The sequence below is a fragment of the Herpailurus yagouaroundi genome, unplaced genomic scaffold (assembly GCF_014898765.1).
Source record: "Herpailurus yagouaroundi ecotype Mexico unplaced genomic scaffold, PumYag 162, whole genome shotgun sequence".
NCBI lineage: Eukaryota > Metazoa > Chordata > Mammalia > Carnivora > Felidae > Herpailurus > Herpailurus yagouaroundi.
This window is the reverse complement of record NW_024412403.1, coordinates 74,232,584-74,260,225: the sequence shown is the minus strand read 5'-3', so window position 1 is coordinate 74,260,225 and position 27,642 is coordinate 74,232,584. Positions and strand designations below refer to the sequence as shown.

At 48.3% G+C, this 27,642-nt stretch overlaps 1 protein-coding gene across 1 annotated transcript in view; it reads right to left on the bottom strand.

The window, feature by feature from the left end:
- The window catches only part of XXYLT1 (xyloside xylosyltransferase 1), a 175,215-nt gene that overhangs the window by 65,142 nt on the left and 82,431 nt on the right, over nucleotides 1-27,642 (bottom strand). The window contains exon 3 of the mRNA XM_040484933.1: nucleotides 9,389-9,521. Coding sequence (XP_040340867.1) covers nucleotides 9,389-9,521 — 133 coding nt within the window. The remainder of the gene's footprint in view (nucleotides 1-9,388; nucleotides 9,522-27,642) is intronic.

The window sequence follows — 27,642 nt, the reverse complement described above, 5'->3', positions numbered from 1 at the left end:
TGTAGACGCATTTGGTCAGTTTTTGCCTCAGTGAACTTCTTTCCTTTTCTTTCACAATCCGTTTTTAGATCTTCAAATACTTGTATTATCTCCTGGAGGCATTTACCTGAAATTAAACTGCTACAGCCTGTATCCTGAGTTTCAGCTGGCCTCTTCTTGTGCCTGTGACAATATACTGCATTCACTGAATGATCCCCTTTGGAGAGCCTACCTGATGTCTTCTCATTTTACACTTTTTAATAAAACTCTTCACCTCCATACGGTCTTGAATATGATACGGTGTGTGGACTGGAGACTCTGGTCTGTTCTGTGCAGGTGATGGGGGGGGGGCCACCTGTATATGCAGCTGGTCACATGCAATCCAGATACAGCATTTCACCCACAAACGCCTCCTAGGTTCTGGCAAGCCATTTCTGTCTCCTGGGGACTCAGAGACCATGACTGTCCCCACTCCGTTTATACAAAAGCGTATGGCCTGCTCATGTGTAGGATGCCTTTAACCTTTGACAGCAGCTGAAAGAATGTGAGGCACGAGTGAGTAGAGAGGTGGCCTGAATGACCATGATCACACCGTCATCTTCTCAAACCCTGGTGACATTTTGGCAGGAAGGAACAAGCAGAAAAAATGGAGATGCCTCTCCTCTGCTCTAGTTGTTCCTTCTAAAAAAAAAAAAAACAATTCATCTTTATGTCCTCACCTTGCTTAGAAACTATTTCCCAGGCTCCCTGAAGCTGAAAACCAAGGAACTACAGTTACATGAAGAACATGAAAATCTCATTCGCTGCCAAGCCACGTAGAGGGCTAGGATTATATTGCCTTCTTTACGGTTCCAAATTCATGATACTTGGGTCAAACCAGATAAGATGGTTCTAGAGTCAGGGGAAGGGTTTCCCCCGCTTATACGCTGTGCAGATACTAGGTGTCATTTTATTAAGGGTGGCAGTGTTTCCTTACAGGGAATCCAGTGGAACCAGAGAAGTAGTCAAGTGCACCAGGACCTTACACCACACTGACTGACAGTAATGAGGCCCCATGAGCATCTCGAGGACTTCATATTTCTGAAAGTCCGTCAGGACCAGCAGCTTCATAATGAGTGCTCATCTACAGCAGCCAGGACCAAAAGGCAAATTATTATACAAAAAGAAATTCTATTCCTAAAAAGCTTCCTCTTTTACAAATGATAGAAAATTCTCAAAGACAGACATTTAGGAAGGCTGGGTCCCTGGATCATAAGCGTTCCTATGGGCAGCTCCTTGATACTAGGGTCGATTCTGCTACTTCTAAACGGAAGATCATAGGGGTTCTCTACGGTCAACAGTAAATGACGCATTTAAAGAAATCACCCAATGCAGGAGCAGGAGGTAAGGTGTTCATTTCAAACTCAAAACCAGTAAAAACTTGACATTTCTGTAATGGCTAATTCTGCAGCTAACCGGAGGCAGGGGAATGGGGGCTGAATATCCGTTTCACTTCAGTCACCTGCAGGAAGGCAGGCATGCAACTGACACGTGTACCCAAAGTGGCCACGGAGCCATACTGTAATTCCCCTCACACACAGCCAGTCATGCCTAAGTCAGTCCTTTCCACATTTTCCACATGCTGCCTGTCACAGAAAGTCCCTCTTCTACATATGCCACTGTGATTCAACTATGCTATTTTGCTTTTTTCCCCCCAAGAAGATGCTTATAGATCAGTCTTTTTTGCTGCCTGGATTGCAAATGAGGATCTCTCAATGAGATGTTTATGTGGCAAAAAGGAACAAGTTCTGGTAATGCAAAAAAAAAACAAAAAAAAACAAAAAACCTGAGAAAGCGGGTGTGCTTTCAGAGAAGGGAAGCCCCTCCCATGTTCAACCAGGACGTCATCTTAGCCTGAACACAACATCTTTGGCAGCCTGTCTCCCACGGCCTTCAGCGGGCATTGGACACTCACAGCTCACCCAGCAGGGCACAGCTGTCACAGAGGAAACACAATTCCGCTTCAGTGCTTCTGCATGCGTCTTTTTCCCTTTAAAACACATGTTCCCAATGGTGTGATTAAAAAATAACCGCCTCAGAGTAGGTATTTTTATCTCTAGCACGGGGCAGGTATCTCCCTCCCCTTTTATTAGGAATTCCGGGCCTCCATCCCAGCCTCCAGATCCCATGGGCTATGCCAAAGAGTCCAGCCTGCCGACTCCCAGGGAGTGAAGAAACACTCAGCTTCTTTATCAGGCACTGCTGTATAAGGTGGCAGCTTTTTTTCTCTGTTACTCAGATTGAACCGTAATAGAAACCAACAGGTTCAATCTTGGTTACTTAAAACACACACACACACACACACACACACACACACACACACACACACACAAGAACAAGAACCAAGAAATTCATTTTCAGGTGTCTGAGGGAAGAAGAGAGGCTACTACTTGCAATGATGGTGGTGGTGGCACTCTCTTACAAAGCAGAGCTTGACGCCTACTGAACAGAGGACCTGGATTTATTTATATCAGCATAAACCCTTCCAGACAGAAGTAGTACAGTAACATCCTGATACAAAACAATCTGGAGAGAGATGGAAAACGCTGGGTGGCTAGATGTGAGAGACGGGTCTGTCCATCTCCCTCCCTCATACAAATTGATTTCAGACTGAGGAACCTGAAGACAAAATGCCACTATGAGTTCACACAACCCTCCTCAGCTCCAGACCCAGCAATGGCAGATAGGATGCTTTAAAAAAAAAAAAAAAAGAAAGAAAGATTAAAAATAACATTTACAGATGCAATGGTAGGCTGTCTGGGATTTGTTTCAAAATAACAGAGAAAGCAAGGAAGGCAGAAGTGGAGAGGTGGCTGGGAGTAGAGATGAAACAAGACTGGCTGAGGGCTAGTAATTATTGAGGCTCCTTGAATGTTGTAACATTGAAGCACCCAGCATCCTACATGATTCTGTCTACTTTTGTATATTTTGGAAGTTTTCCTAAGTGAAAAGCAAAAAACAAAAACACAAACAGACACACATACACACACACACACACACACACATATACATATATACCTATATATATACCTATATACATATGCATATATACATACATACATATATAGGTATATATGCGTATATGCTGGGAGACTAGCAACGCTTCATATAGGAATACTGAGTTAGGTATAAGGATGGCCAAGATATACTGGTAAGTGAACAAAAAAATAAAAACGATGCACAAGGGTATACAAAGTATGAGTCCACGGATACACACACACACATACATGTTGATAAATTTGTAGAAAATTTCTGGAAAAATAATCCTCACATACTTCTTGAATTTTTAATGAAAATATTTTTATATAATGATTTTTTTTCTAATTCGAGGAGTGCAGCATGGGAAAAGACGTAGTAGGGTTAAAAACCAAGATGAATATCTCCAGGAGAAGAAACGGAACACAAACCTTGTTAGCGCTCAGGGCTAGAGGCATGGGCTGAGTTCAGAAACAGGGCGTGTGGCCAGCAGTTTGCCCCCTGCAGGGCACTGAAATACCCGGGCAGGGGAAAGAGGCCACCAGGCTCACACTGGGAAGCAGGGACTGGGGTACCTGCCCTGCTTCCCCGCTGCAACCACAACTGCATCTTCTGTGTGCATACCTCCCCGTCTGAGCTCTCGGATTCCTAAGGAGGCATACTAAAACTTCCCTCCTTCGTTGTGGACTAGTTGACTTCTTGCAACACTGTTCTGTTTTGCAAATAGCCTGTATTGTTTAGAGTATACGGCAAAAGTATAAAGACGTGCCTGCACAGATACTAAATTCATAGGACTGATTTCCTCAGGGGAGGCAGGGAAGGAGGGGAAGCCAGTACCAACATCCCAGCTAGGAGTCCAGGAAATAAAGTATCAGCCCCTTTGTCTTCCAGAAAGGTGGGGATGGCTTACACGGCAGGGAATTCCTCAAACACAGGAAGGGAGTTTAGATGCTGAGAAGCCAAAATATTAGCACTAATTATGCTAAGTTATCAGCTGCTCCAATTTTACGCATAAGGATACTGAAGCTCAGAAGTTAAGGGACTTCCTTTGGGTCACACAACTAGTAAGTGGCTAAGCTAGAACTGGATAAGATGCCCAGGACCACTAGGGAGTGCTACTCCATGCCAGGCACTACAAATATACTGACTGATTTAATCTGCCATTCAACTCCACCATATGTAGTATTATACAGTGCTATAATCCCCATTTCTCAGCTATAGAAACTGAAGCTCAGAGAGGCCAAGAGACTTGCCCAAGGTCACACAGCTGTGAATGGCACAGGTGGGGCCATTCCACATCCTCCTCTCCTACCTCTGTGCTACCTCTGTGCTAAATCTTCACTTCCTCCCCAGCTCCCCTGAGAGCCCTTCACCAGTCCTAGGAATGGGATAAGGCAGCCTGCAGATTAACTGGACATTTCCACTCCAGCATCTGGAAGGAGGCAAGGCTGGCACAGATGCTATCAATTAAAACCATGTGACCTAAAAAGGTGAAAGAGTGGACACTATTAAAATACTTAACACAAAAGCAAATTCCTGCCTGGTGGTGCCTTATCAGCAGCTGACAGGATTAGCCTGCTGCTTCCATCTCATGGTGGGTTTGGGCTCAAACAAGCACACAGCTGGCCTGTGGAGCCAACAGAGAATGAACCGGAAGCCAGTGGCCCCCACCAACAAAGCTCCCATTCATCAGCTCCTCAGGTGGCCAGCTCCAAGACAGAAAGACCATAACCAAGGGCTGTGACCCCAGCTACACACACACACACACACACACACACACACACACACACACACACTCTCTCTCTCTCTCTCTCTCTCTCTCTCTCTCTTTCTCTCTCTCTGTCTCTCTCTCTCTCTGTCGTACACATTCTCTCTCATACACACATTCTGTCAGACACATTCTCTCTCTCACACACATATTATTTGTCTCTCTCTCTCACACCACACACACATTCTCTCTCACACACATTCTCTGTGTCTCTCTCTCTCATACACTCATTCCAAGCTCAGCAGGAACCCTGTGGCCTGAAGCTAAACCACTGCCAGGCCTCCTAGCTCCAGCGACCTCCCCAAAGGGCCCAAATCACAAGCAGGCCTCTAACTCCTGTGGGGTGGTGACCTCAGGCCTGGTGCCTCACGGAGACTTTGAGAGCTGCCTTCTTCCATCCCTCACTTACCCTGTTTTCCTCACAAGCTCCCACTCCTGTAACACTTTGTTCCTGCTCACTCGAGGATTTTGTAGAAAAGCCAGATCACCCCCTTCTGCTAAAAAGAGAAGGTTCTCACTCTTGGGTAGGGGTAGAGCCGCCAGGTTTAGCGAAACAAACAAGCAAGCAAACAAAAAACAGGGCATCCAGTTAATTTAAATTTCACATAAACAACAAATAGTTGTTTTGTGTACATGTGTCCCCATGCAATATGTGGGGCATACGTACACAAGACAATTATCTGTTTATCTGAAATCCAACTTAAGTGAGCGTCGCGTGTTTTAACTAGTATCCCTGCATGGTAGGGGTGGGGTAGAGCGAGGGTATCCCGTAGAAGAAATCGCCTTGAAAAGAAAACACACAAAGGCGTGGTGAGGACTGAGGGAGGAGGGTGAGCAAGTGCCCTTGACTGAGGGCCTCTCTCACTCCAGAAACTTTCATGCATGTTGTTCCATTTGAGTTTTTGGTAATTCTGGAGATATACGTATCCCTACTTACAGATTGAAAACAAAACAGAGGGTCAGAGCATCCAGTAGCTTGCAAAGCATCACGTGGGTAATTCATGAAAGGCAGGGACTATAATCCAGAGCTTCTGAGTATAACCCGAATGCTTTTTCTTCCACGTCAAGCGGCTCTGCCTGCTGATACTCACTTGTAATTTTTATGGGCTGTCCATAAAGAGGGTCCAACAGTTTTCTTTACTCTTCGAATACATTCATCAGGAAGCAAATTCAAAATGGCATCCTAGACTAACACATATTTGCAAAATACAGTTGTCTATTTACAGAGACCATTCTGTTGACAGAGAAAGCTTGGCCATGTATCCCAACTAAACGCATCACCCATGAGGACCTGTCCGGCAGTCTAGTTCTCTTGACAAAGAGGCAGAGAAAGGGTCAGGGCAGGACTGTTCCACCCAAAATGGCCACGACTCCCCAACTTTCAGGTGAGAAGGGTCATGGAACATCTGACTCAACAGAATCCTGACGGGGACCCTGGAGGAAAAGGTTCCTCTATCGCCATCCTAGCATCCCACAATCCATCATTTTCCAGAACACATGGTGGGGTTAATGTATATTTGGGGCAGTGGGAGAACTGAAAAACAAAACAAAACAAAACAGCTATTTGTCAAATGAATAGTGAGAAATACATTTCCCTCCCCTCTCCTCCAAGCTTCTAACGTTCATGGCACACAATAGAGGGGAAACAACCATAAAAATGACTTAAGATGTGCCCTTTTGAAGTACAGTAACTGTCAGACAAGTGACTATAAAAATAACACAGTTGAGGAGATCCAAATTTATTTCTGCTTAGTGAATTTCCAGATCAAAAACATACTTGGTTAATCAGTCCAGTTTTGCTTTTGTGCTGTTTCGCTTCTAAATTTTCCTTTCTCTTCATAGATGCTAGCTGATTTTGCTTATGGCAAAAACCTTGCCCACCTCACACTCCGCCACTTGGGGAGGCCACGTGGTTGTGGGAACTCCCACCACCTCCTCGTTCCTGGAGGAGGGCTAGGGAAGTGGCAAGTGCCCACAGGGGTGGGTGACCGCCAAGTCCAGACAAGTGGGGCTGAGGCTGCCTGCCCAGGGGAAGGGCCCAGTTCCATCCGTCCTTGTGTGGACGCAGTTCACTCGCCGCCCTTCCATTCCCCCCTTTCTTCTCCCACTCCTTCCCCACAAGCACACACACCCAGGCACAGGCTCCAAAGGCGCAAACAACTAACACTTGCTCTTTGGGGGCAGTGGAGTCTCCAGTTTTCTTGTGGAAGACAGCAAAAAAAAAAAAAAAAAAAAAAAAAAAAAAATCCACACTCCACCCCCCACCCCTCACACCCAGCCAGCACCAAGCCATTCCCAGCCCCAGCACGAGACTGCAAATATTCAGAGGCAATTACCCAGAGCCAGTAGGGTGCACATTTGTGCAGGACAGCCGTTTGCAGACTTAATTATTAGAGGCTTTATAAACATTTCAGCTGGGGAGGAATGGAAGGGGAAGGTGGGAGCACCAAAAGGAGTTTTCATTTCTGCTGATTTGAGTGCACGAGCCCTAAGGACAGGGCAGTTTGGGCCTCTTTCAGCAGCCCAGCCACAGAGGTCTGATTTTCCTCAGATAATTAAAGACTCCGAAGGTGAGAAAAATTCAATTTCGTTTTGGATCTAAAATCTCTCAGAGATTTCTTTTGAGAAGTCCAGACAATTAAATTGATTTAAGTTTCACAGTTAATAAAATCCTAGATCTACAAAAAACATAAATTCTGGCCAAAACGATATAGATGTGATCACGTTTCCATGTATATTACATGAGAAGATTCCAGATCAGGCCTTGAAGGTATCACTGCTCTGACTGCATTTAAAAATGAGCCTGGTACAAGTATCCAGGAGACCCTGGCCCCTACTGAGCAGTGAGGAGCCCCCCCGCCCCCGCAGCAGACAGGCAGCCTCAGGACTGAGGAAAGACACTGAGGAAATGGTGAGGGGCAGGAGAGAGGGATCCCAGTGCCAGAGCCAGGGGCGGGAAGTCTAGGAGCACAACTGCTCCTGTTCTCAGATGGGGGAACCCAGGCCCTGTGCACAGGGATGAGCACACAGGACTTTGGACTCTCAGTTCAGTGCTCCTTTCCAGCGCCTCCAGTTGTGAAATTGAGAACCACTGACATAAGATACACCTTGCGCGAAGGTGAGGGAATGAGGCCTGGAGGCTGCTAGGAGCTGGAAGTGGCAAGTGTTTGCCCAAAGCCTCCCCGAGTACTAGGCCCTGCTTTGTGATGGGGCGGGGGCGGGGGACACCGTGGGAGAGGATGACGTCAGGGCGAACAGCCCACAAGGCCCAGGGGTTATCAGCCCTCTCAGAGGCCTCGCAGGAATTTCCTGTTATGTGATCTGCGTGTTGCAAATAACCACAAGCAAGCAGGCTGTCACTCTTCCCCTCTCTTTTAGGGGAAGCACGGGCTCTTGGGTCACCAGTCGCCTGTGCTCTGCAGCTCTCCAAAGGCGGCATGGCTCCAAGAATGTCCACAGGGAGCCAGCGGGAGGGGATGCGCAGAGAACAAAGAGCGGGCCAGCCCAGGGGACGGTGAAATCCCCACTCCAGGCAGCTCGGTTCTGGGGGTGCTCTGGCTCTATCCAGAGGAGGATCAGTCAGTGACCTGGAACTCTCTGGATCCAGAACCATGGGTCTAGTTTTTAACGAAAACTTGTACGTGCTTTTGCCTCTCCTCGCCTTTGTTTCAACTGTAAGATGTATAGTACACACACAGGATGACGCGCAACCCCGGGGCAGAGGACTGACACCACACTGAGGCACTCCAGAGGCAACCTCCACCCACGTCCTGCTCCCCACCCCTCCCCCACCCCACCCTCTCCAGACGGAACGCTGTGCTGGCTTTGGGGATCAGCATTTCCTTGGTTTTCCTTATAATTTGGGCCACATGGTACACATCCCTGAAGATTACAGTTTAGTTTTGCCTAGCAGTGTGCGTAGGTACGATGTGCTCATTTTTGGCTTTGTGTAGGACTCACTCAGATGAAGGTATTTTATTTATCCATTCTGCTATCTATGGCATTTAAGTCATTCTCAGTTTTTGGCTACCACACACAATGCTGCAATGGATATTCTTGAACATGTCTCCCGGTTCGCAGACGCTGGGGTTTCTCTACGACGCGTGCTTGACAATGAAGCCGTGCACGACGCAGAATGCGTTCTTCACCGTGAGCGGGGAACGCCAACCTGTGTTCCAGAGCTGTGCTGCCTCTGCCTCCTTACAAGACACTGAGACTCTGCTTCAACAGAGGAGCGGTCACTGGTGACCGAGAGGCCAAGAAAACCTAGTTCATCATCAGACCGGCAAGTTAAAGCCATATCCTGATACCTCCCTCTGTAAGGCAAAGCCCAAGATTTTAAAATTCTGAGCTTAACCACAACCAACAACCAAAACAGCTCCCCTTTCTACAAGAAAAATGTCACACACTCCCCAAAAAGAACGAGGCAGCATCTACGGCTTTGGAGCGGACCCACCTGCCCGCACTGTTGACGACAGGCAGTAAGTACAAATGTGTCTCTAAGAGATTAAGTGTAGAAAGACTGTCTACCGATAAATCCCAGTCTGAAGTGGGTAGCGGGAGAGGGGAAGGGGACAAGGGGTGGAGAGGGTCCTGGAGGCCACGTCCCCTACAGCTGCCACGTACCTGTATACTGGCTGCATCTCTCTTGCTATGCCAATGACGGCGCCTGGCAGGAAATTGTCAAACTCCTCAAACAATTCCCGGATGTTGGTCTTGTACTTCAGGTCTAGGTCCAGCTGAATTATCCGCAGGATCTCTGGAGGAAAGAAAAAGAAAACAATAAGACACAGACACACATCCTGGGAGGCTCAGCCACTGACAGAAAATGAGTGGAAATTGCAGAAACAGGTAGTGGATCATTCTTACAGTCACTGAATGATGCAAAGTTATGGCTGGAAACAGAGGCGCTTCATCCACCAGCAACCCACTCCGCATGAGAAGCCTTCGTAAACAACCACTCCACCTTTCCTTCCAATCGCAGGCAGGCATCTTGTCTATAACTCGGTGACCATGTACCCTACTTCAGGCCCACTGTCCTGGTGTCATTGTCAACAGCACACCACTTCATTCTCAAAAGGATCTAGCGCGGAGCATACAGGTGCTTCTCTTTGGGGCACAGCTGGTAAACGACCCACAGGAGAGAGAGCTGAAAACCCGCCCTTATTAGCACGTTCTGCAAACGTACTGTGTCAGGCTGGGATGCTGACCCAAAGGGGAACAGCTGAAAGACTTCAGATACTGTTTTTATTCCACTGGCTGAAAGACAAAGTGAACTATAATTAGACAAACTGAGTCTCACAATTACCTGGCACATAAGCTCTGTTTGTTTCTGTTGCCTCCAGATGACTCAGGGTGAGAGGGGAGGAGGGAGGCACTGGCTAAGTTCTCTCCTCCTTCCCCTACCAAGCCTGACTCAGCGCCTGTGCCAGCAGGGGACCAGACCCAGCTGATGGGCCTCTGCCCCCCACCCCAGGAGTGATAGCAGGTGACTGAAACCAAGAGGGGAGGAACCAGTGCGGACATGAAATGGGAGGGGCTGCAGGGGCTCCAGAGAGGGGGCGCTCAGGGTCAGATGATGGAGGAGAGAAAGTGCTCTGCACTGAGGAGGAGGCCTGAGGTGGGAATCAGACACGAAGTGCAAGTTCCAGCTTTGCTGCTGATTAACTCTGTGACCCTGGGAAAATGACTTGTTTAAATCCTAGCTGTCTCATTTGTTAATGTGGGGGTGATACAATGGGCCTCGGGAGGCTGTGGTGCCAGGAAGAGGAGAGGACAGATGGGAAACATCTTGTATTCAGGCTGCAGAGGACTGCAGAAATCCAGGGTCTGGAGAGTAGGGAACTCACTGATGCCTGACGCAATCAAAGGAGACTTCATGGAGGAGGGAGACTTGGGCTGGGCTGTGAACTATGGGCATGCCTGGGCAGCCGAGGCACACTAACACCCATCCGGAACATGAGGCTCCCCCCAGGACATGACGGCTGTCTGAGCACAGGCTTCCCGAGGAAGCCCTCTGAAGACAGGGACCCTATCTTTGGCATCTCGGCCTCCACCCCTTTATAGGGCAGGCCTTGGTGGTCAGTAAACACTCAGGAATGTTTGTGGAATTCAATAGCCATTCTCGAAATTAGTTTATGAAGAAATCACAGCTTATGATTCCAGAAAAACTGATTCATTTGTTCTTGTTCTCTTTTCCTTTGTGGCACAGGAAAAAAAAAAAAAAAAGACAAAACAAAACACATCAGTTGACGTTTGACGTGAGCATTCTGAAAAAAATAAGTTACGCTAGGTGAGACCCCAGCTGCCCAGGCCGGAGGAAAGTAAGGGGGCACCAAAGCCACGCCTCTCTGGCCCTGTGGGAAGGGGATGCAGGAAAATGAGCTCGCCCAGCCATGGAACACCGCTGCCTGCCTGGCTTCACACTGCCCATCCCCACATGCCAATGAGTAAAACTGCTGCTCTCCCTCCTGCACTAAAAACAGCAATAACAACAACAACAGAGAAACCAGGAAGGTGACAACTCGGGGCCTGCGGTCGGGAGGCCCTGGTGTTGACGTCGCTGTCTCCCAGAAAGCTGCCTTAAACTAGGAGTGGAGAAGAGAGACAGACCACAGGGCAGAGCGTCAGGGCACCCGTTGCTTGCAGAGGTGGCCCTGGGGAACAAAGACACAGTACCTGATGGGGACCTTAGGGAAGGATGCTGTGTCCCAGGAGAGAACATCTAGGAATGAGAATCGTAGCCATCAAGAAGTCATGGTGAGGGGGTGCACACACACCCCGTCCAGCCACTTTTCTTCCTCCCTCCCTCCCTCCCTTCCTTTCCACTCCCTGTGCCCCAAGCTCCTACATCCAGGGTCTCAGGTGGTTCTTACACACAGTAGAGCAGAGCACTTAATGAGACAGGGACAGGAGGGCACCATCATTCTGAGGAGAGAAACCACATCACGACAGGTTCTGCCGAGGAAGGTGGTGGAAGGGAACAAGGGCGTTTGGCCGAAAGATGGGGAGGCCTCAAGGATGTATGGTGGAACTTCTGTGTGGTATTGACAGGGCTATGCAAGAAGGGGAAACGTCATCCTCATGGCTCCAGAGTGTACCTCCAATGACACCAGTGACAGTCACATGGAAGCACCCACCCTTTCTGTGAGTGGTTTTTAAGTACCCAATATTGCACAGGCACTTAGCTTACTTCTCATAACCACCCAACGTGTTGAGTTATTCCTATATTCACATGAAGAAACAGCCTTAGGAAAGTTAAAAACAACAGCCCAAGGTCCCACAATAAACAAGTGCTGGAGCTGGGGTCTGACCTTTGGTCAGCTTCACATGAAAGCCCAGCACGCTCTTTCCAGTTGACCCTGATTCCCCTCTGATCAGAGAGAAGCTCCAGGGAGGCAGATCTGGCACCCCCTGCCACCATAGAGGGGCACAGCAAAGTGCCAAGGACCTTGACAGACAAAAAGCGGAGCAACAAGCTGGCCAAATGTAGAACGTAAGGGAAGTCCTCTACATGCAAACAGTTCCGCTATAATTAAAGAAACTCCCAGTGGTGGAGAGGCCATTCAGTCAGCTGGTCTTCCTTGAGAGTCTACCACGTGCTATGTGTACCCCTTGGTCTTTCAAGGCCATCTAAACCCAACCTATTCTGCGAAGTGCAGCCCGAATGCCTCCTTCCCTCCCCTGCCTGGACAGGCCCCGGTCAAAGTCATGGGCTTTGCCATCTGGGTCCCTGCCTCCCCATCTTTGCCAGAGTGAGTGTTCCTTGAAGGTGGGAATGTGCTGGGAGAGCGGAGTTCAGGGGCATCAGAAGGGCACCTGAAGAGACCCAGCTCCTTCGTTTTGGCAGAGCCCTGGCCTTGTCTTAAGAAGCCCATCAAAAAATCTAAGCACTTTCCCTGCCCTTTAGGGACTGGCTGGGGTAAAGCTGGAAAAGGCCATGTGCGGCCCTGAGACATAGGAATTTGAGATGTTTTTATGGTTTTATAACTCCTCACTTGTAAGGTACCTTATTTTACTATAAGTTGCTAATACTTCTTCCAAGAGGGACTTCACCAAATACGTTAACTGGTTAGGAAGGGAAGAGGCAGCACGAACGGACTTCTTCACACTGATGTGAAAGGACTGACCCAGTTACTACTCTTTGGGCTGAGGCAGGAGGACACTCCCTTCTGTTCTGAGAGCCGACAGCCCTCAGAGCAACCTGCAATGTCATGCGGGCATCTATCCAGACGGTTATTCTTTTATGTGATTTTGAAATAAGATGCCAAGTTGCAAATGTCACTGCTGGAAAGAGGAAGATGCTTACTAGGAAGGCTGGAATGGACTGGGGTGAGATCCTCTTAAAGGGCCCTGCTCCTCTGGCCTCTGGTCCTTGGCATAGTCCTCTCTCTGTGGGAACTGCATGGCTGAGGCAGGGGAGGTGGTATCTATAATGTTGAAAGGCTCTTCTAAGGACGAAATAAGATGGATACATGGCAGTGGCAGCAATGGTGACGGCCCAGAGGGGATGCTGGATGGAGGACGGCTGTAATGACAGCAGTTATGACCACTGAGATTTAAGTAATAAATGGGTGAGATAACTGACTCCAAAACAAAAAGGAGATGAAATCTATAAAGCATGGGAAAAAGCGTCTCAGAAAAGGGACTAGACATCTACAAAACTCAAAACAATGGCCAGCGTCCAGGCTGGGTGAATGTCTGCCATGTCAGAATCCCGTGAGAAAATGGTTAAAAAAAAAAAAAAAAAAAAAAGGGCAGAATAATCTAGGATAACAGATCTGAAAGAAGAGCAAATCTACCCATTATACAGATGGAGAAACTGAGGACCAAGGATGACACGGGACTTGTCAGGGGTCACACAGTTGAGCTAAGTGGCAAAGCTGGTCCCAGAACTCAGGTCTTCTGATTGCCTAGCCGATGCTCTCATGTCAATTAGTGCCCCCCACCCTCTACCCACTCCCAATTTGGGCCATAAACTCAAGAGCAGAAAACACTGTGGCCAAAATAATATGGCCCAAAGGGCTGTGCGCAAGACTTGCCAGGCACCCAATACAAGCAGCTCATGGAGAATGTGCATATCATACCATGAAAATGTAAACCTGAAGATAAATAGTCACAGCTAAAGAAAGAAGAGACCTCCATGATCCACATACTTTATAGCCAGCTTTTGGAAAACTGCTCTCCATATTCTCACATTAACATCAGGCAGGGATGTCAGAAAACAACCAAAGCCAACAAATCTTTAAATTTCTCTAAGAACACACCTTGAGTCTCACATTCAAAGGGAGGCAGAAGCCTGACTTAACAACCAGGAGTCACCCATGGAGACACAAGCTCAGTGCCTAGTGTGAGAACTACAACAGCCAGTAGTAAAACACTGTCCCCCCACCTCCGCTGGTCCACCACCCAGTCATCTTCTGTTCTAGCTGGACCTGTTCACTCCTGGAAACATGTTTGCTGCGACATCCAGTTAGTTGGAAGATGGGCCATCCAACCAGCCCCTCAAACTTACCAATCTTGTCATGTATGTGTTTAATCACAAAACCAAGAACTGAAGTGCATCATTTTCTCAGATAGAAGGAAGCTTGCCCATGTGTTAGGAAAAGTCCTGTGTGGCATGAGGGATTTGAGGAACATGATTCCCAGATGAGCACCAGGGCTGAGGCAGGCTGGCCAGACCCCTCAGTAGATGACAGAATGCAGAGGAACTCCCAGTAGTGTCCCTTCATGGATCAGCATTCAGGGCTTTGAACACTGGTTTCCATGGGGGACGGTTGTTGGCAAGAGATCAGACAGGCTGACCCGGGCCATTTCAGGAAATGGAAGAATTGCTGTATCCTGGGTATAGAAGGCGGTTCAGGGGTCCTGGCTGAAACCCCCAACCACAGGACTGATAAACATCTGACAATAAGACAGGAGCCACTAGTATATGTCAACTCAAAGTGGGAAAGGATGCTAAGGATCTAGGTGGGATTTTTGGTCTGAGACCTTTTTCCACTTGAACTTCAAGGGGGTAAAGTAGTGGTATCATCTTCACAAGGGGCCACATCCACTCACCTCACTCTCTCATGCTCCCACTGCAGGCTAACAAAATGGTGCCACTCGTTTCTAACAGGTTAGAAAAGGAAAGACGGGACTAGAAGTGCTGGCTAAAAATGCAGCCTTCAAGACCTAGACCATTACCATCATGACCACCCTGGCCCTGGAGAGCACGGAGGAAGTAATTGACTGCCCAGGTGACTGTACTCAGGGTTCAGGAGGCCCAACCCGGCTGCTGGCGCCTGAGGCCCCGAGCACAGCCTGGCTGAGCCAGAGGGTCCATTCCTCTGCTCCAGTGCACAGCAGAAGACAACATGCGCGGCCTTAGAACCAGCTGGGCGCTTCCCAAGTCAACATTCCCCCGTGGAAAGGCTTGAGACAGCTCATCATCAGCCTTCAATTAAACCAGTCACAAGGCATGTCATCTGACCATGGATGGAATTACAACCCAGAGTGAGTAATTAATGATACCCAAAAACAAACAAAAGGGGAAAAGAAGCCTCTTTTCCACTCCCCTCCCTTCTCCTAGCCCCAGAAGTAATTCCTGGTAGATGCATCCTAACACACACAGAACACCACACGACAAAATAGATCAGGGAATTATGAAGACAGACATGCTTGGGTAAGCACTGGGCCTACCATCCTGCGCAACGAACGGGCCTTCTCCGAGGGGGCAGGTTGACTGTGCAAGTGCCTCCTTTCTCCTTCTGTCTTGAAAAAGCTTCAGAGCTTTCCAGAGATAAATATTTATAACACATCAGAGGGCTTTCACCTCAGAACACTACCCCTAGCTTTCCATTAGCCAGGAGAGGGTTCAGGGAGAAGGGGACACTGTGGCAACCCGAGTCTGTGAGGTGTCATGAGGTGGAGAATCTGGAAGCAGCTGCCTGGAAAGGAAGCTTGATTTCTCACTGTCTGCTTGGAAACACTGCAACAATTTGCCACCTGTTTTATCCTCCTCTGGTGCTTCGTAATGGCTCCTCGGAGGCACATCTGGCCTGCAGGAGCCAAAGGCCACTGAGAGGGGTAGGGACCCCCCCCCCCAATGGTAAGAGGCCCACGGCCCAGGCCCAATCCTGATGTGCCGCACCAGCCACGCCAGACTGGCTGCTCCTGCTGCACAGGGTCTCGGGCTGTGATGGAAGACTGGCCACCACAATGCACAGACCCCAGCGGTGCCCCTGAGGGCGTCTGTAGTTGACAGTGGCTGTGGTGATTCTCAGACCCAACAGAGAACTTGGGTCTCTTCCCAGCTGGGCCTTTCCCTGTCCCTCAAAGCCCCCCTCTCCACTCCTTTCGCAGCGTAAGGCCCAGCTGCAGGACGGCAGGCTAACTATGGGGAGAGCTGCCACCAACGAAGGTGGGACACGCCAAGCGTCCAAGGCCTTGGGTCCAGACTCCTGGGGCTCCTCCAGCCTGGTCACACGGTCCCTCCTGAAGAGCAGAGAGATGGTATCCGTGTGCCAGGCCATGATGAGGGCTTTACACTTACTGAGCCAGCTCATGAACCTCTGCTTCACTTCTGCCAGGCGGCCATTAGGACCTCCTGTGTTCAAATGAGAAACCAGAGGCAGAGAGAGTATGGGCGACTTGTCTAAGGCAACCTAGTGAGGAAGCGTCAGAGTTGAGATCACAGACTTCCTCACCCAGCAGTGCGTTTGATCCATCACACACGGGTTTCCGTGTGTGCCTTCACACACAGATGTCTGAAATGCCTTCAGACGTCCCTGAGGCCCTTTTAAAATCTCCCTATCTTTAAACATATGAAATGCTGCCACATCAAGGATGAAAACATCAGACCGCTCCAGAGCACCCGGGTACAGTGGCTGGGGCTTCTGTGGACAGAGAAGGGGTTCCCACCTCCCACAACCACCTCCCTCAAGACCCTTACCCTCAGTGAGCTTAAAAACTATTGGAGTTCCCTTCCACTGAGCAGAGGCCAACGGAGAAACTTCAGGGGGGGGTAAGTAAAAAAGAGTTTCACGCCACAAAAGTTGAGAGGAAGTTTTCAATGACAACAGCCAACAGGCAGAAAATGTATTATAATCATTTAATCATCCAAATGCTCTGAGATTGGTATTATGATTTCTGCTTGACAAATGAGGAAATGAAGACGTATGGTAATCAAGATCACACAGCTGGAAAGTGGCAGGGCTGAGACTCACCAGGGAATGCTGGGCTCTAAAGCCCATCTTGCTCTTCACCACCCCCGGCGGGGCGGCGGGGCCGGCCCCCGCCCCCCTCCCCAGGGTGGCCAGGACACAACAGGCTGGACCCTGCAGACGCTGTTCAGCCAGGAAGTCCCTGACTCTCCCCAGGCTGATCTCTGTTTTCCACATCAGCAGCCTGCACCTACCTCTGGGGGAGGAGCGAAGGGAGGAAATGGAGTTCCTGCGAGTGATTTATACAACCTGTTAGCAGCTCTGGTAAAAGGTTTGGGGGCCAAGAGGTTGAAATTAATGGCCACAGTCAGTTTTATGCATTAGCTATACAACAAATTCTTTCTTCCAGCCCTACTCACCCCCTCTCAAAATTAAGCATAGAAAAGTGAGTATGAGCTATGGCTCCGCGCTCACATTTTTTATAACTGTCAGCTCCTGTTTTGTGGACAAAACAAAACAAATTATTATGAAAAGGCAGAGTTTTTGCTTTAGCAACAGTGTAACATGAGCCTCCTCCCTCACCCCTAGTGCCTTCGGTGACTAGGTATATAAATCATATCCTTTAGGATAGGACAGAATTTATTTCCAACTTGGCTGAAAAACTTTAGGGACGTATATAATATACCACAACACATATAACACCTGGTCTCAATTTTCCTCTCACTTCTATTGCCAATATGAAATTATAGCTCATGTATCTTTACGAATTTTAATCTACAGAGGAAACTGAATTTTGGATTTGGAAAGCAGAACATCCGCCTTTCTTTCCTTTCTATGGCATGGATGTCCGTGGCCCCCGCTGGCCTCTCCACAGCTTCTAGCTTTCTGGGGTCTGCTAGAAACTTGATTTTTTTATCTGCAAAAGCTTAAGCCCTGCTTCCTATTTGGGGCATGACCACATTCTGGCTTTGTTCACCAACACGGAGACTGACGCCAGGTCTCTGCTCTTCACCAGGAGGCTTTTTTCAAAGAGCCCTGGGGATGGCAGCTGGAGAAAACAGTCCTCTTTGGGCAGAAGTCACAGGTGTTTTCTGAAAATAGTGATACACTGACCACTAGTCTACCCGAACGCTCTCACGGCTCAACTTTCCAAACTGCTCACTCTGACGTTCTTCACCGGAATTGTGGGGGCCCCTGTTTCTAATCTCATCTGCCCTCACTCTTCACCTCCCCCAACCACTCTCTCCCTCTTTCTCGCATTTGAACCCAGGCCACACCTATGGATTCAGTGTAAAATTAGGAAAACTAGGGGCATCTGGGTGGCTCGGTCAACTGAGCGTCTGACTTTTGCTCAGGTCACAATCTCACGGTTCATGAGTTTGAGTCACGCATCAGACTCACTGCTGTCAGCCTGTCAGCACAGAGCCCACCTTGGATCCTCTGTCCCCCTCTCTGCCCCTCCCCCGCTTGCACTCCCCCAAAGGAAAAGTAACAAAGGTTTTATTCCACTGCCTGCAGCCCCCATCCCCATGCCAAGCTCTGACACACACTGGTGCCCCTGGCCCAGCCAGCTTGTCTGGGCCTGGTCACCGCAGCCTGCCCCTTAGGTTTACGCAAATGACAATGGCAATAACAGGACTGATTCCTTGTATTTTTATGGCACATAGCAACGTGCAAAGTGCTTTCCCAACTCACAAAACGCTTTGCTATGCTTTAGCTTGTTTAAACCTTACAACAACCCTAGGGGGCAGGAGCATCCATGTGGGTTGGGTCCAGCTGTATAGAACAGAAGATGTAAGGTAACAACGGTTTGAACACACAGAAGACTAAAGCTAAGTCATCCAGGTGTGGTAGGGCCACTTCATGAAGCTGTCAAAGGTCCTGGCTCCTTCTACCTTTCCGTTCTATTATCCTAGACCTGGTTTCCATTCTCAAGGTCATTGCATGGTGCCAGAGAGCCACTGGGGCTCCAGGCAACAAGGGGGAAGAAAGGGAAAGGTTCCCTCCCCTTACCCCCTGCAATGAGGCAGACCCTTTGAACAACTTTCCTGGAAGTCCCTAATTTAGTCACATGGCCACACCTAGCTGCAAGGGAAGCTATGAAATTATTTTACGGGGCATAATGCTGCACCCAAATAAATGGGATTCGCTTATAAATGAAAAAGAAGGGGCACCTCAGTGGCTCAGTCAGTTGAGCGTCTGACTTTGGCTCAGGTCATGATCTCGTGGTTCGTGGGTTCGAGCCCCGCGTCGGGCTCCGTGCTGACAACTTGGAGCCTGGAGCCTGCTTCGGATTCTCTGTCTCCCTCTCTCTCTGCCCCTCCCCCACTTTTGCTCTGTCTGTCTCTCTCAAAAATAAACATTAAAAAATAATAAACAAACAAACAAACAAATAACTGAAAAGGAAGAGAATGGACACAGAGCAGCAACTAGCAGTACTTCCACAGCTGGCACACAGTAATTCCACTCACTTGACAGGTGAAGAAATACAGGCCCAAAGGATTAGGCTTTGCTAAGCTCACATCATCAATAATGGCAAAACAGGAACCAAGCCCGTGTCCTCTGACCCATGTGCACACACCTCTTCCCTGTTCAGGAAGCCCTCTCGCCGCTGGTGAGCTCCTGCCGCGCTCCCGTCTGCCCACCTTCCAGACCTCCGATCGGCCCTCACCGGCTCCTTGCTGGCCACCCCTGAGAGTGTGCCCACCAGGGCAGGGCTCCTCCATCACTGGCTTCACTCGTCACATCCAGGCCGGCTCTCCACCGTGTGTCCCAATGTGTCTCTCGGAATCCAGACACAGTCACGAGGAAGGTCAACCACGCCAGAGACAGTCAGACCCCAGACAGCAGGGCAGGCCCTTCAAACGGTCTCCAGGACGCCACGGGAGTTCTGTGAGCATGACAACTCGCTTGGGGGGCACCACGCGGGGGTGGCTGCCACTCCTCACCCTGTTTCTGGCGGCAGGCCTCTCAGGCACCCATTCTGGCACTGGGAGCACACTTGACACGCACTGCCTGGTTGTGTGCTGGGCCAGAAGGCTGACCAAGGGTCCCTGGTGACGACACCCACGCGAGCACAGACCATCCTGCTGTCAGCGTCCTAGCACTGCGGCCATCTCTTCCACGTCACTAATGAAACGGTTTCTGTATTTTGGCAGTTCCTCCCGGTATGGATGATGAACCCATTACTCCTTCCTGGGCCTGAACGTCCTGAGGCCTTTTCACTCAGTGGACTCACCCTCCTCTCTGTGGCGTCCTGCAGCCTACCGCTACCCAGGTCTCCCCCACCCCCTCTGCAGCGAACACAGCAGAAGGACCTGCAACCACGGCTGAGACGCCGCACGAGGAGGGTAAGTGCGATCAGGGGAAGAGCCAGCTGCCCCTCTCAGAGAAGCAGCAGCCCGGCCGCGGGCACACGAACGAGCAAGTTCTCCCAGGACCGCAGGGCAGCCGAGGAGAGAGCAGCCCCACGTCATTCCTTGTGCCCAGAAATCCACATCACGGCAACTGTCAAAGGGAAAAACCAGTTTCTCTGTGTTAGGAGCCCAGAAATATCTTTTTGAGGCTTATATGCAAAGAACTACCCATTCCCTTACTTTTTGCAGCAGGAGAAAAAAAATATGGTTTTAATTTTTGGGGGAGCAACACCTGTGGGCCCGTGACAGTTTGCAAACTGACTTGGCCAGTGGTCAGATAGCTTTTCAGGTTTCTTGTCTCCTGAGCCAGGCCTCTTGCCAAAATGTCATGTTATTTTATTGATTCTTATGCTACGTTAAAAAAAACGATCTATCATCACCTATAAAATGAGGTTCCAAATGCCACATACTGTGCTAAGCATTTTTATGTATTTTACCTCATTTAATCTTTACATGTAGGGATTACTGTCCCTATTTTATAGACTTTCCCACCAACACAGTGGTGTTTCAATGCTTTCACCCCTGTTTACCAAGGTTAAGGGGAGCCTCGCAGGAGCCTAAGTCTGCTAAGAATTACCCGAGAACCTGAGGAAGCCACAAGACTCCATTCTAACTTCCATTTAAAACACAAATCTGGGGCCGCCTGGGTGGGTCAGGCAGTTAAACATCCGACTCTGAGTTCGAGCCCCGCATCAGGCTGTAAGCTGACAAGTGGAGCTTCTTTGGGATTCTTTCTCCCTCTCTCTGCCCCTCCCCCACTGCACTGTCTCGCTCTCTCAAAATAAATAAATAAGCTTTTAAAAAATTAAAAAAAAATAAAACACAAATCTGCCTTCCTATGGAGCAAGGGTGTCTGAGAAACCCCCTTCCTAACCTGTTCCCATCCCAGACTCTATAACCAAAAAGATTCTGTCTTCCAAACTGTACCTAAGCACTAATTAATTCATTTCTGTTTTAATTAAATCTTAATTTCATTTAATTACCTAGTTTCTATTTTATAATTAAAATTTAAGTCATTTGTTTTAATTTTTAATTAAAGACATAAGATATAATGCCGAACTGACATAATTGCAGATGAAATTTAAAAAAAAAAAAAATTAGGCCTAAATATTTCAGCGTGTATTTCCTAAGAAACTTCATGACAGCACAACTATCAGGACCGCGAAATTAACATTAATGCATCACTACCATTTAATCTATAGTCCCATTCAAAATCTGTCAATTGTCCAAAAACAAAAACAAAACTTCTGGTCTAGGATGGAATATAGTTGTCACATCTCTTCCGCCTGAAGTAGTCCCTCGGTCTTTCCTCATCTTGTGTGACCAGGGACGATTTGAGGAGTACAGCCCAGTTATTTAGTAAAATCTCCCTCAACGTGCATTTGTCTAATGTTTCCTCGTGATTAGATTCAGGTTATGCATCTCTGTCAAGAACACCACAGACGCAGTGCGGTGCTCTTCTTGCTGTCACATCAGGAGGCACAGCATGTCAATTTGTCCCATTACTGATGATGTTAATGTCAATCGTAAAGTTACCGTTTGTTCTTTGTAACAACAGCATTATGTGGGGAAACGTTTTGCGACAGTGAAAATATCCTATTCCCAAACAAATTTTTGCCTGCTCTGGTTCAGTATCCATTGATTCGCCTCACCTGAATAAATTATTACTATAATGGTTATCAACAAATGGTGACTTTCCAACGCCTTCATTCCCTCTACGTTTATTAGCTGCCATTCCACTGTAAAGAAGAACTTTCTGGCATCCCTGCTTACAACAGGTCGTGCCGGGCAAATTCTTCCCTGACTGGAAGGCTTCGGGGTCGCCCGCCACAGGGGCACTGGACAGGGGAGCATCAGGGTTGCTGGCGGTGTGACTTCAGATCCATCCTCCAAGAACCCAGTGGGAGGTGGGAGGGGCGGGAGGGATGGAAAATGACCCTCTTGGAAAACCTCCAGCGGTACCACGCTAGAGGGCCCTTGTGCATTCTTACAAAAATAAGTAAGTGAAGAGAGAGACTAGTAGGACATGACTGCGTATTGCAAATAGTTTCAGAAGGCGACACCACCCCACCCTGGCTTTCCTCTATTTCGTAAAACAAGCAATGCATGGGCTCTACCTTATTTAATGAAATGTGAATTTAAGGACTTAAGGCAAGTGTGAGTAGACAGGGCACTGGGGTAGAGGCCTGGCTCACAGGTCTGACTCTGCCGCTACGTCCAGCCTTGGGCAAGCCACCTCCCATGTGGGCATCAGTTCTCCCAGACTGTAAAGACGAGCGGGTTAGGACACACGTCCTCCAAGACCCCCACCCTGGCCCTGCCACCCATGATTCTGAACAGAGGTGGCCCTTTTCCCTCACTCATAACCCAGCGGCTGTTCTCAGAATAGCACATTTATCAGGCACAGGAGATAGGCCTCTCTGTGTTGACCCCAGCCATGCCAAGCCAAACAAGCCATAAAGTCCCTACTGCATGCCGATGTACTATGACAGTGTGGAGGAGGTTCAGAAATGAATGCCATTGTTACTAGCCTCAAAAACTGCAAATCTAGTCGCATTTTCATTATATATTCTCTGCTGCCGCCACTACTGCTTCCAATCCTCCTTACGAGCATTCTTCACGGTGATAAGTATTACCATATGAAACTAACATTTATGTAGTACCTACTGTGTGCCACACACTAGATTACTCAAAAAAAAATTTTTTTAATGTGTATTTCTTTTTGAGAGAGACAGGGACAGAATGTGAGTGGGTTAGGGGCACAGAGAGGGAGACACAGTATCCGAAGCAGGCTCCAGGCTCCGAGCTGTCAGCACAGAGCCCGATGCAGGGCTTAAACTCATGAGCTGTGAGATCATGACCTGAGCTGAAGTCGGACGCTCAACCGACTGAGCCACCCGGGCGCCCCACACTGGATAACTTTTAAATCTCCCAGTTCCCATTTAACAAAGGTGGAAAACTCAGGTTTATAGTAGCCACAGAACTTGCCCAAGGTCACTCAGCTGGTGAGTGACAAAGCAGGAATGCACATCAGGCCTAAGTGGTTCCAGAGTCTGAGTTCTTTCGCCTCCACAGGCTCCCTTTAAACACGTTCGCTTCGAAATCCACCCATACCCCATGCCAGTTTATCTGTTGCTGATAACAAACCACCCCAAGAGTTAGCATCTTCAAATACTGTATGCTTATCCCTCATGGATCTGTGGGTCAACTATGCTTGGCTGGATGGTCCTCACGTGGGGTCTCCCTTGTGGAGACAGTAAAATAGCAGCTGAGGCTGCAGCGTCAGCCAAAAGGCTGGATGACCACATGACTCACACTGCTTATCGGCAAAGAGCTCAGCCGGGGCTCTCAACCAAAGCGCTTTCCTGTGGGCTCTCCCTAGGGTATTGGCTTTGCCCGGCGTGGCAGCTGGATTCCCAAAGGGGAGCCTGCCAAGAACAAGTGTTCCGAGAGACCCAGGCTGACAGTGCACGGCTCCTAGGGACCGAGCCTCAGAAGTCATGCTACGTCACTTCCACAATACCCTATTTGTCAAAAACAGGTCACCGAGCCAGCCCAAATTCAAGGGAGGGAACTGCACTAAGCTGTGACTACTGGGAGGCATGGCTGCTTTGCCTCATCCCACTGTGGCATTACAGATTATTTAAATTTCTTTATGGTAGGGGCGCCTGGGTGGCGCAGTCGGTTAAGCGTCCGACTTCAGCCAGGTCACGATCTCGCGCTCCGTGAGTTCGAGCCCCGCGTCGGGCTCTGGGCTGACGGCTCAGAGCCTGGAGCCTGTTTCCGATTCTGTGTCTCCCTCTCTCTCTGCCCCTCCCCCGTTCATGCTCTGTCTCTCTCTGTCCCAAAAAAATAAATAAAAGTTGAAAAAAAAAAAATTTTTTTTAATTTCTTTATGGTAGTCTACATCTCTACAGTACGTATGTATTCTTTTGTAATCACTGAAATGAATTAATATTCTAAGACATATAATATTCTAAGACATATAATATTCTAAGACATATAATATAATAATAACATGATTATCAGTATGTCAAATATACACAAAGTATTATTGATGTATTTATATGTGTATACACTGGAAGAACTGGAAGAAAATGTGCATTAAAAAAGTTTTTTTTTTAATGTTTATTTTTGAGAGAGAGAGACAGAACGACCAGGGGAGGGGCAGAAAGAGAGGGAGACACAGAATCCAAAGCAGGCTCCAGGCTCTGAGCTGTCAGCACAGAGTCTGATGCAGGGCTTGAACCCATGAACCGCCAGATCGTGACCTGAGCCCAAGTCGGAAGCTTAATGGCCTGAGCCAACCCAGACACCCCAGAAAATGTGCATTTTTTAAAGTACTTTCATCTTCTCAAAATGGACATGTATTGCTTTTAAATTAAAAACATTTTTTCAATTAAAAACATTCATTAAGGGATTAATTAACTACCTCATAGAATATACCCATTTTATGGCAACACATATCAGATTTAAGGTATTTGCCATGACCTTTAGTTTTTTTTAGGATTCCTTCTCAAGGTGGCTAGAGCTACCCATTTTTATAATCTGTATCCTATAATCAAGTCCATCTAGAGATATCTGCCTCCCTCTTACTTCACCACAAGGTAGCTTTCTGGATTTCCAAATGCATTTTTTTTTTTTTTTTTTTTTTTTAAGAAAAAGGAAAGAACAAGCTGGGAGTTACTCTCATCTGATGTTTTTTCCTGTCATTTATGTAAGTGTACTTGTGCTACATTTTCCACATCTCCTCTTGCCAAACACCTCTTCGAAGTTCAAGGCAAATGCAGGCACTTTGGAGATCTCAACAGCTGAGAAAAAACCCTCGAGTCTACTATGAGGAGTCTTTCTCTCAGTCTTTCTCTCAGCTCCAGGCGTGAGGAATCCAAAAAAAGACAGACCAGCCTTAGAGATATACAAAGACACAGGACCACAACCTGGGATGTACAGTCAACCTTCTGCAGCAAAGGGGATAGCCTGAGGGGGTAGGCAGAGCAAGTCCCTCCAGTCAGGTAAGTGACCGTAAGAACCTCCCTGTGGAAAATGGTGGCTGAAGGCAATAAAGCTGCCACTGTCCCAAAACATAGAGGGCATCTGAACCCAACTCCAAAAGCAGGCAAGGGGCTTCCGTCTGAGTCACAGCACCAAAAGACAGTGGTGAGCGTGCATTGAAAACTTCTGGAATTCAGTACAGAGAAAGAAGGAAACACAGGCAAGAGGTGTCAGGAGTGGGACTGAGTTCTGACAGCCCAGCCTTCCCAAAGGAAGGCAAGTTCTGACCAGCCAAGCCCTGGGATCCTCTACCAAGCCCACAAGCATTAGCAGCTCTGGGAGCCTAAGAGGCTGATTTGTTGAGTCACTCAGCACTATTTTTACCCAGCCACTTTCCAACCATAAACCCACATTTCAAATTTCATTGTTTGGGTGGATTAAGAAATTTTGACTTGGCCTTTCTTGTGGTTTAATTTCCTGCGTGCCTGTATGAGGGAAAAACTTGAGCATTCCTATGGAAACATGATATTTGGACCTTTTCTTGGCAGGATAGTGTCCACAGTTTTGGTGTCTCGACTGTTCTCCAAACCTACATTGCTCAGCAGAGAGGCCTTGACCTGTCCCGTTCTCCCCTCTATTGAGGCAGACAGTTTCCCACATGGCAGTGTAGATCGTCTGGCTACCGGAAGACTAGGTCAGGGCAAATTTGTTTATGAATATTCCACTCCAATATTAAGAGACAAAGCCGTCTCTGTGCAATTCACATAACAGTCAATCGTGACCTTATTAGTCATTAGTGATAAACACCCAGGTACTGAGTTTGATAACTGTCAGTGACAGAAGAATTGAACAAGCTTAAAATGATCGCCAAATGATTTCAATTATAAAGTGAGGCGTGACTGTGTGGTCATAGGAACAAGAAACACATACCAGAAGAAAAAGGAATGTTCCTTTTCTGTGGAAGCCAGGATGAGCCCTGTTTTCTTTTTAAAACACTTTCACCTCCACTCACATCTGAAGTACAGTTGTGATGCCTGGTAACTTCCATTCCTTTGATATAAACAGTCTCTAAAACCTCAGGGTCTTCCTGAAGACCAAAACTGCCAAAAACACTTTAGCTCAGGCAGAGCTGTGACTTTCTGTTCAAAGATGGAGCCCCCTTTCCAACAGGAAAATCTGGAACTGCACCAAATTTGCCTTCTGCATCTAATGAGAGCCTTGATGTGCTATAGTAAAAGCAAAAAAAAAGTCAATGTTGCTGGAAGTAAACCACTCAGGAGTAGACACACCCCCTGAGGCTGGCAGTGTGAGCAGAACCCTGCGTTCTCTCCTAAGTCCAAGGGCAGCACCACGGTAGGCACAGCAACCACACACGAGCCAGCAACGCACTGCACAGTTCTGAGACACAGGACACCTTTCCTGTTCATGACGGACAGCTGTGCATTCTTTTGATCATCCAACAGGTATTTATTAGCCCCCTGCTATGTGGCCGGTGTTCTGACCACTGCAGATAGAGCAGGGAAGACAGCCCAGGGACCTGCTTCCATGTCACTCACAGTCTGGACAAGATGACTTCACACAGCAGGAAATGCGGGGGGGGGGGGGGAAGAAGCAAGCTGAGCAAGGGGGTGCAACAGGATATGGTGAGGGGCAAGTGAAGTTGGGAAGACCGAGAACACCTTTTAAACAAGCAGCATTTGAGCTGAGACGTGAATGATGGGGAAAGAGAAATGCCAAGATACAGGGGAACACAGAGCAAAGGGAGCCACTGGTGAAAACCCAGAGCTGGCCTTGAGCAGAGTGAAAGAGGAGAGGGAGGTGTAAAAGTCATGGCCGGAGCATTCAGTGGGCAGACCTGCCACAGGACTTGAGCAGGGCAGGAGGGTGAGCTGATTAGGCAACCTCCCCCCACCGCAGATGACACCTCTCTCCCCAACCAGGTGTCCTGGTATCTGATGTGATGTGCCCCTCAGGCACCCTGGCTCTCAGGGCTGTGCTCTTAGTGGTGATGATGTTCAACTTGAGAGACATAACAGAGCTCCCATCTAGGGAGCTGCTTCTCTCCGTCACCTAAGTTTTGGGAGGCTGGGGTCCAAAGACAGAGGATGTGGCCGCTGCTCCTCAAGGAAAACCATACCAGGAAGGCATAGGGACATAGGCCTGCTCTCCTTCCCCAACATCTCCCTGTCATTATGGTCCGGTTCTGGTCCTGGCCTCAGCTCTCCTTTGTGCCATCACCAAAACAGTTCCTTTCCTCCCACCAGCTGGGCTGGGAAAGCCGCACCAATCGGGGCATAAAAGGGTAAAAAAGAAAAAAAAAAAAAAAAAA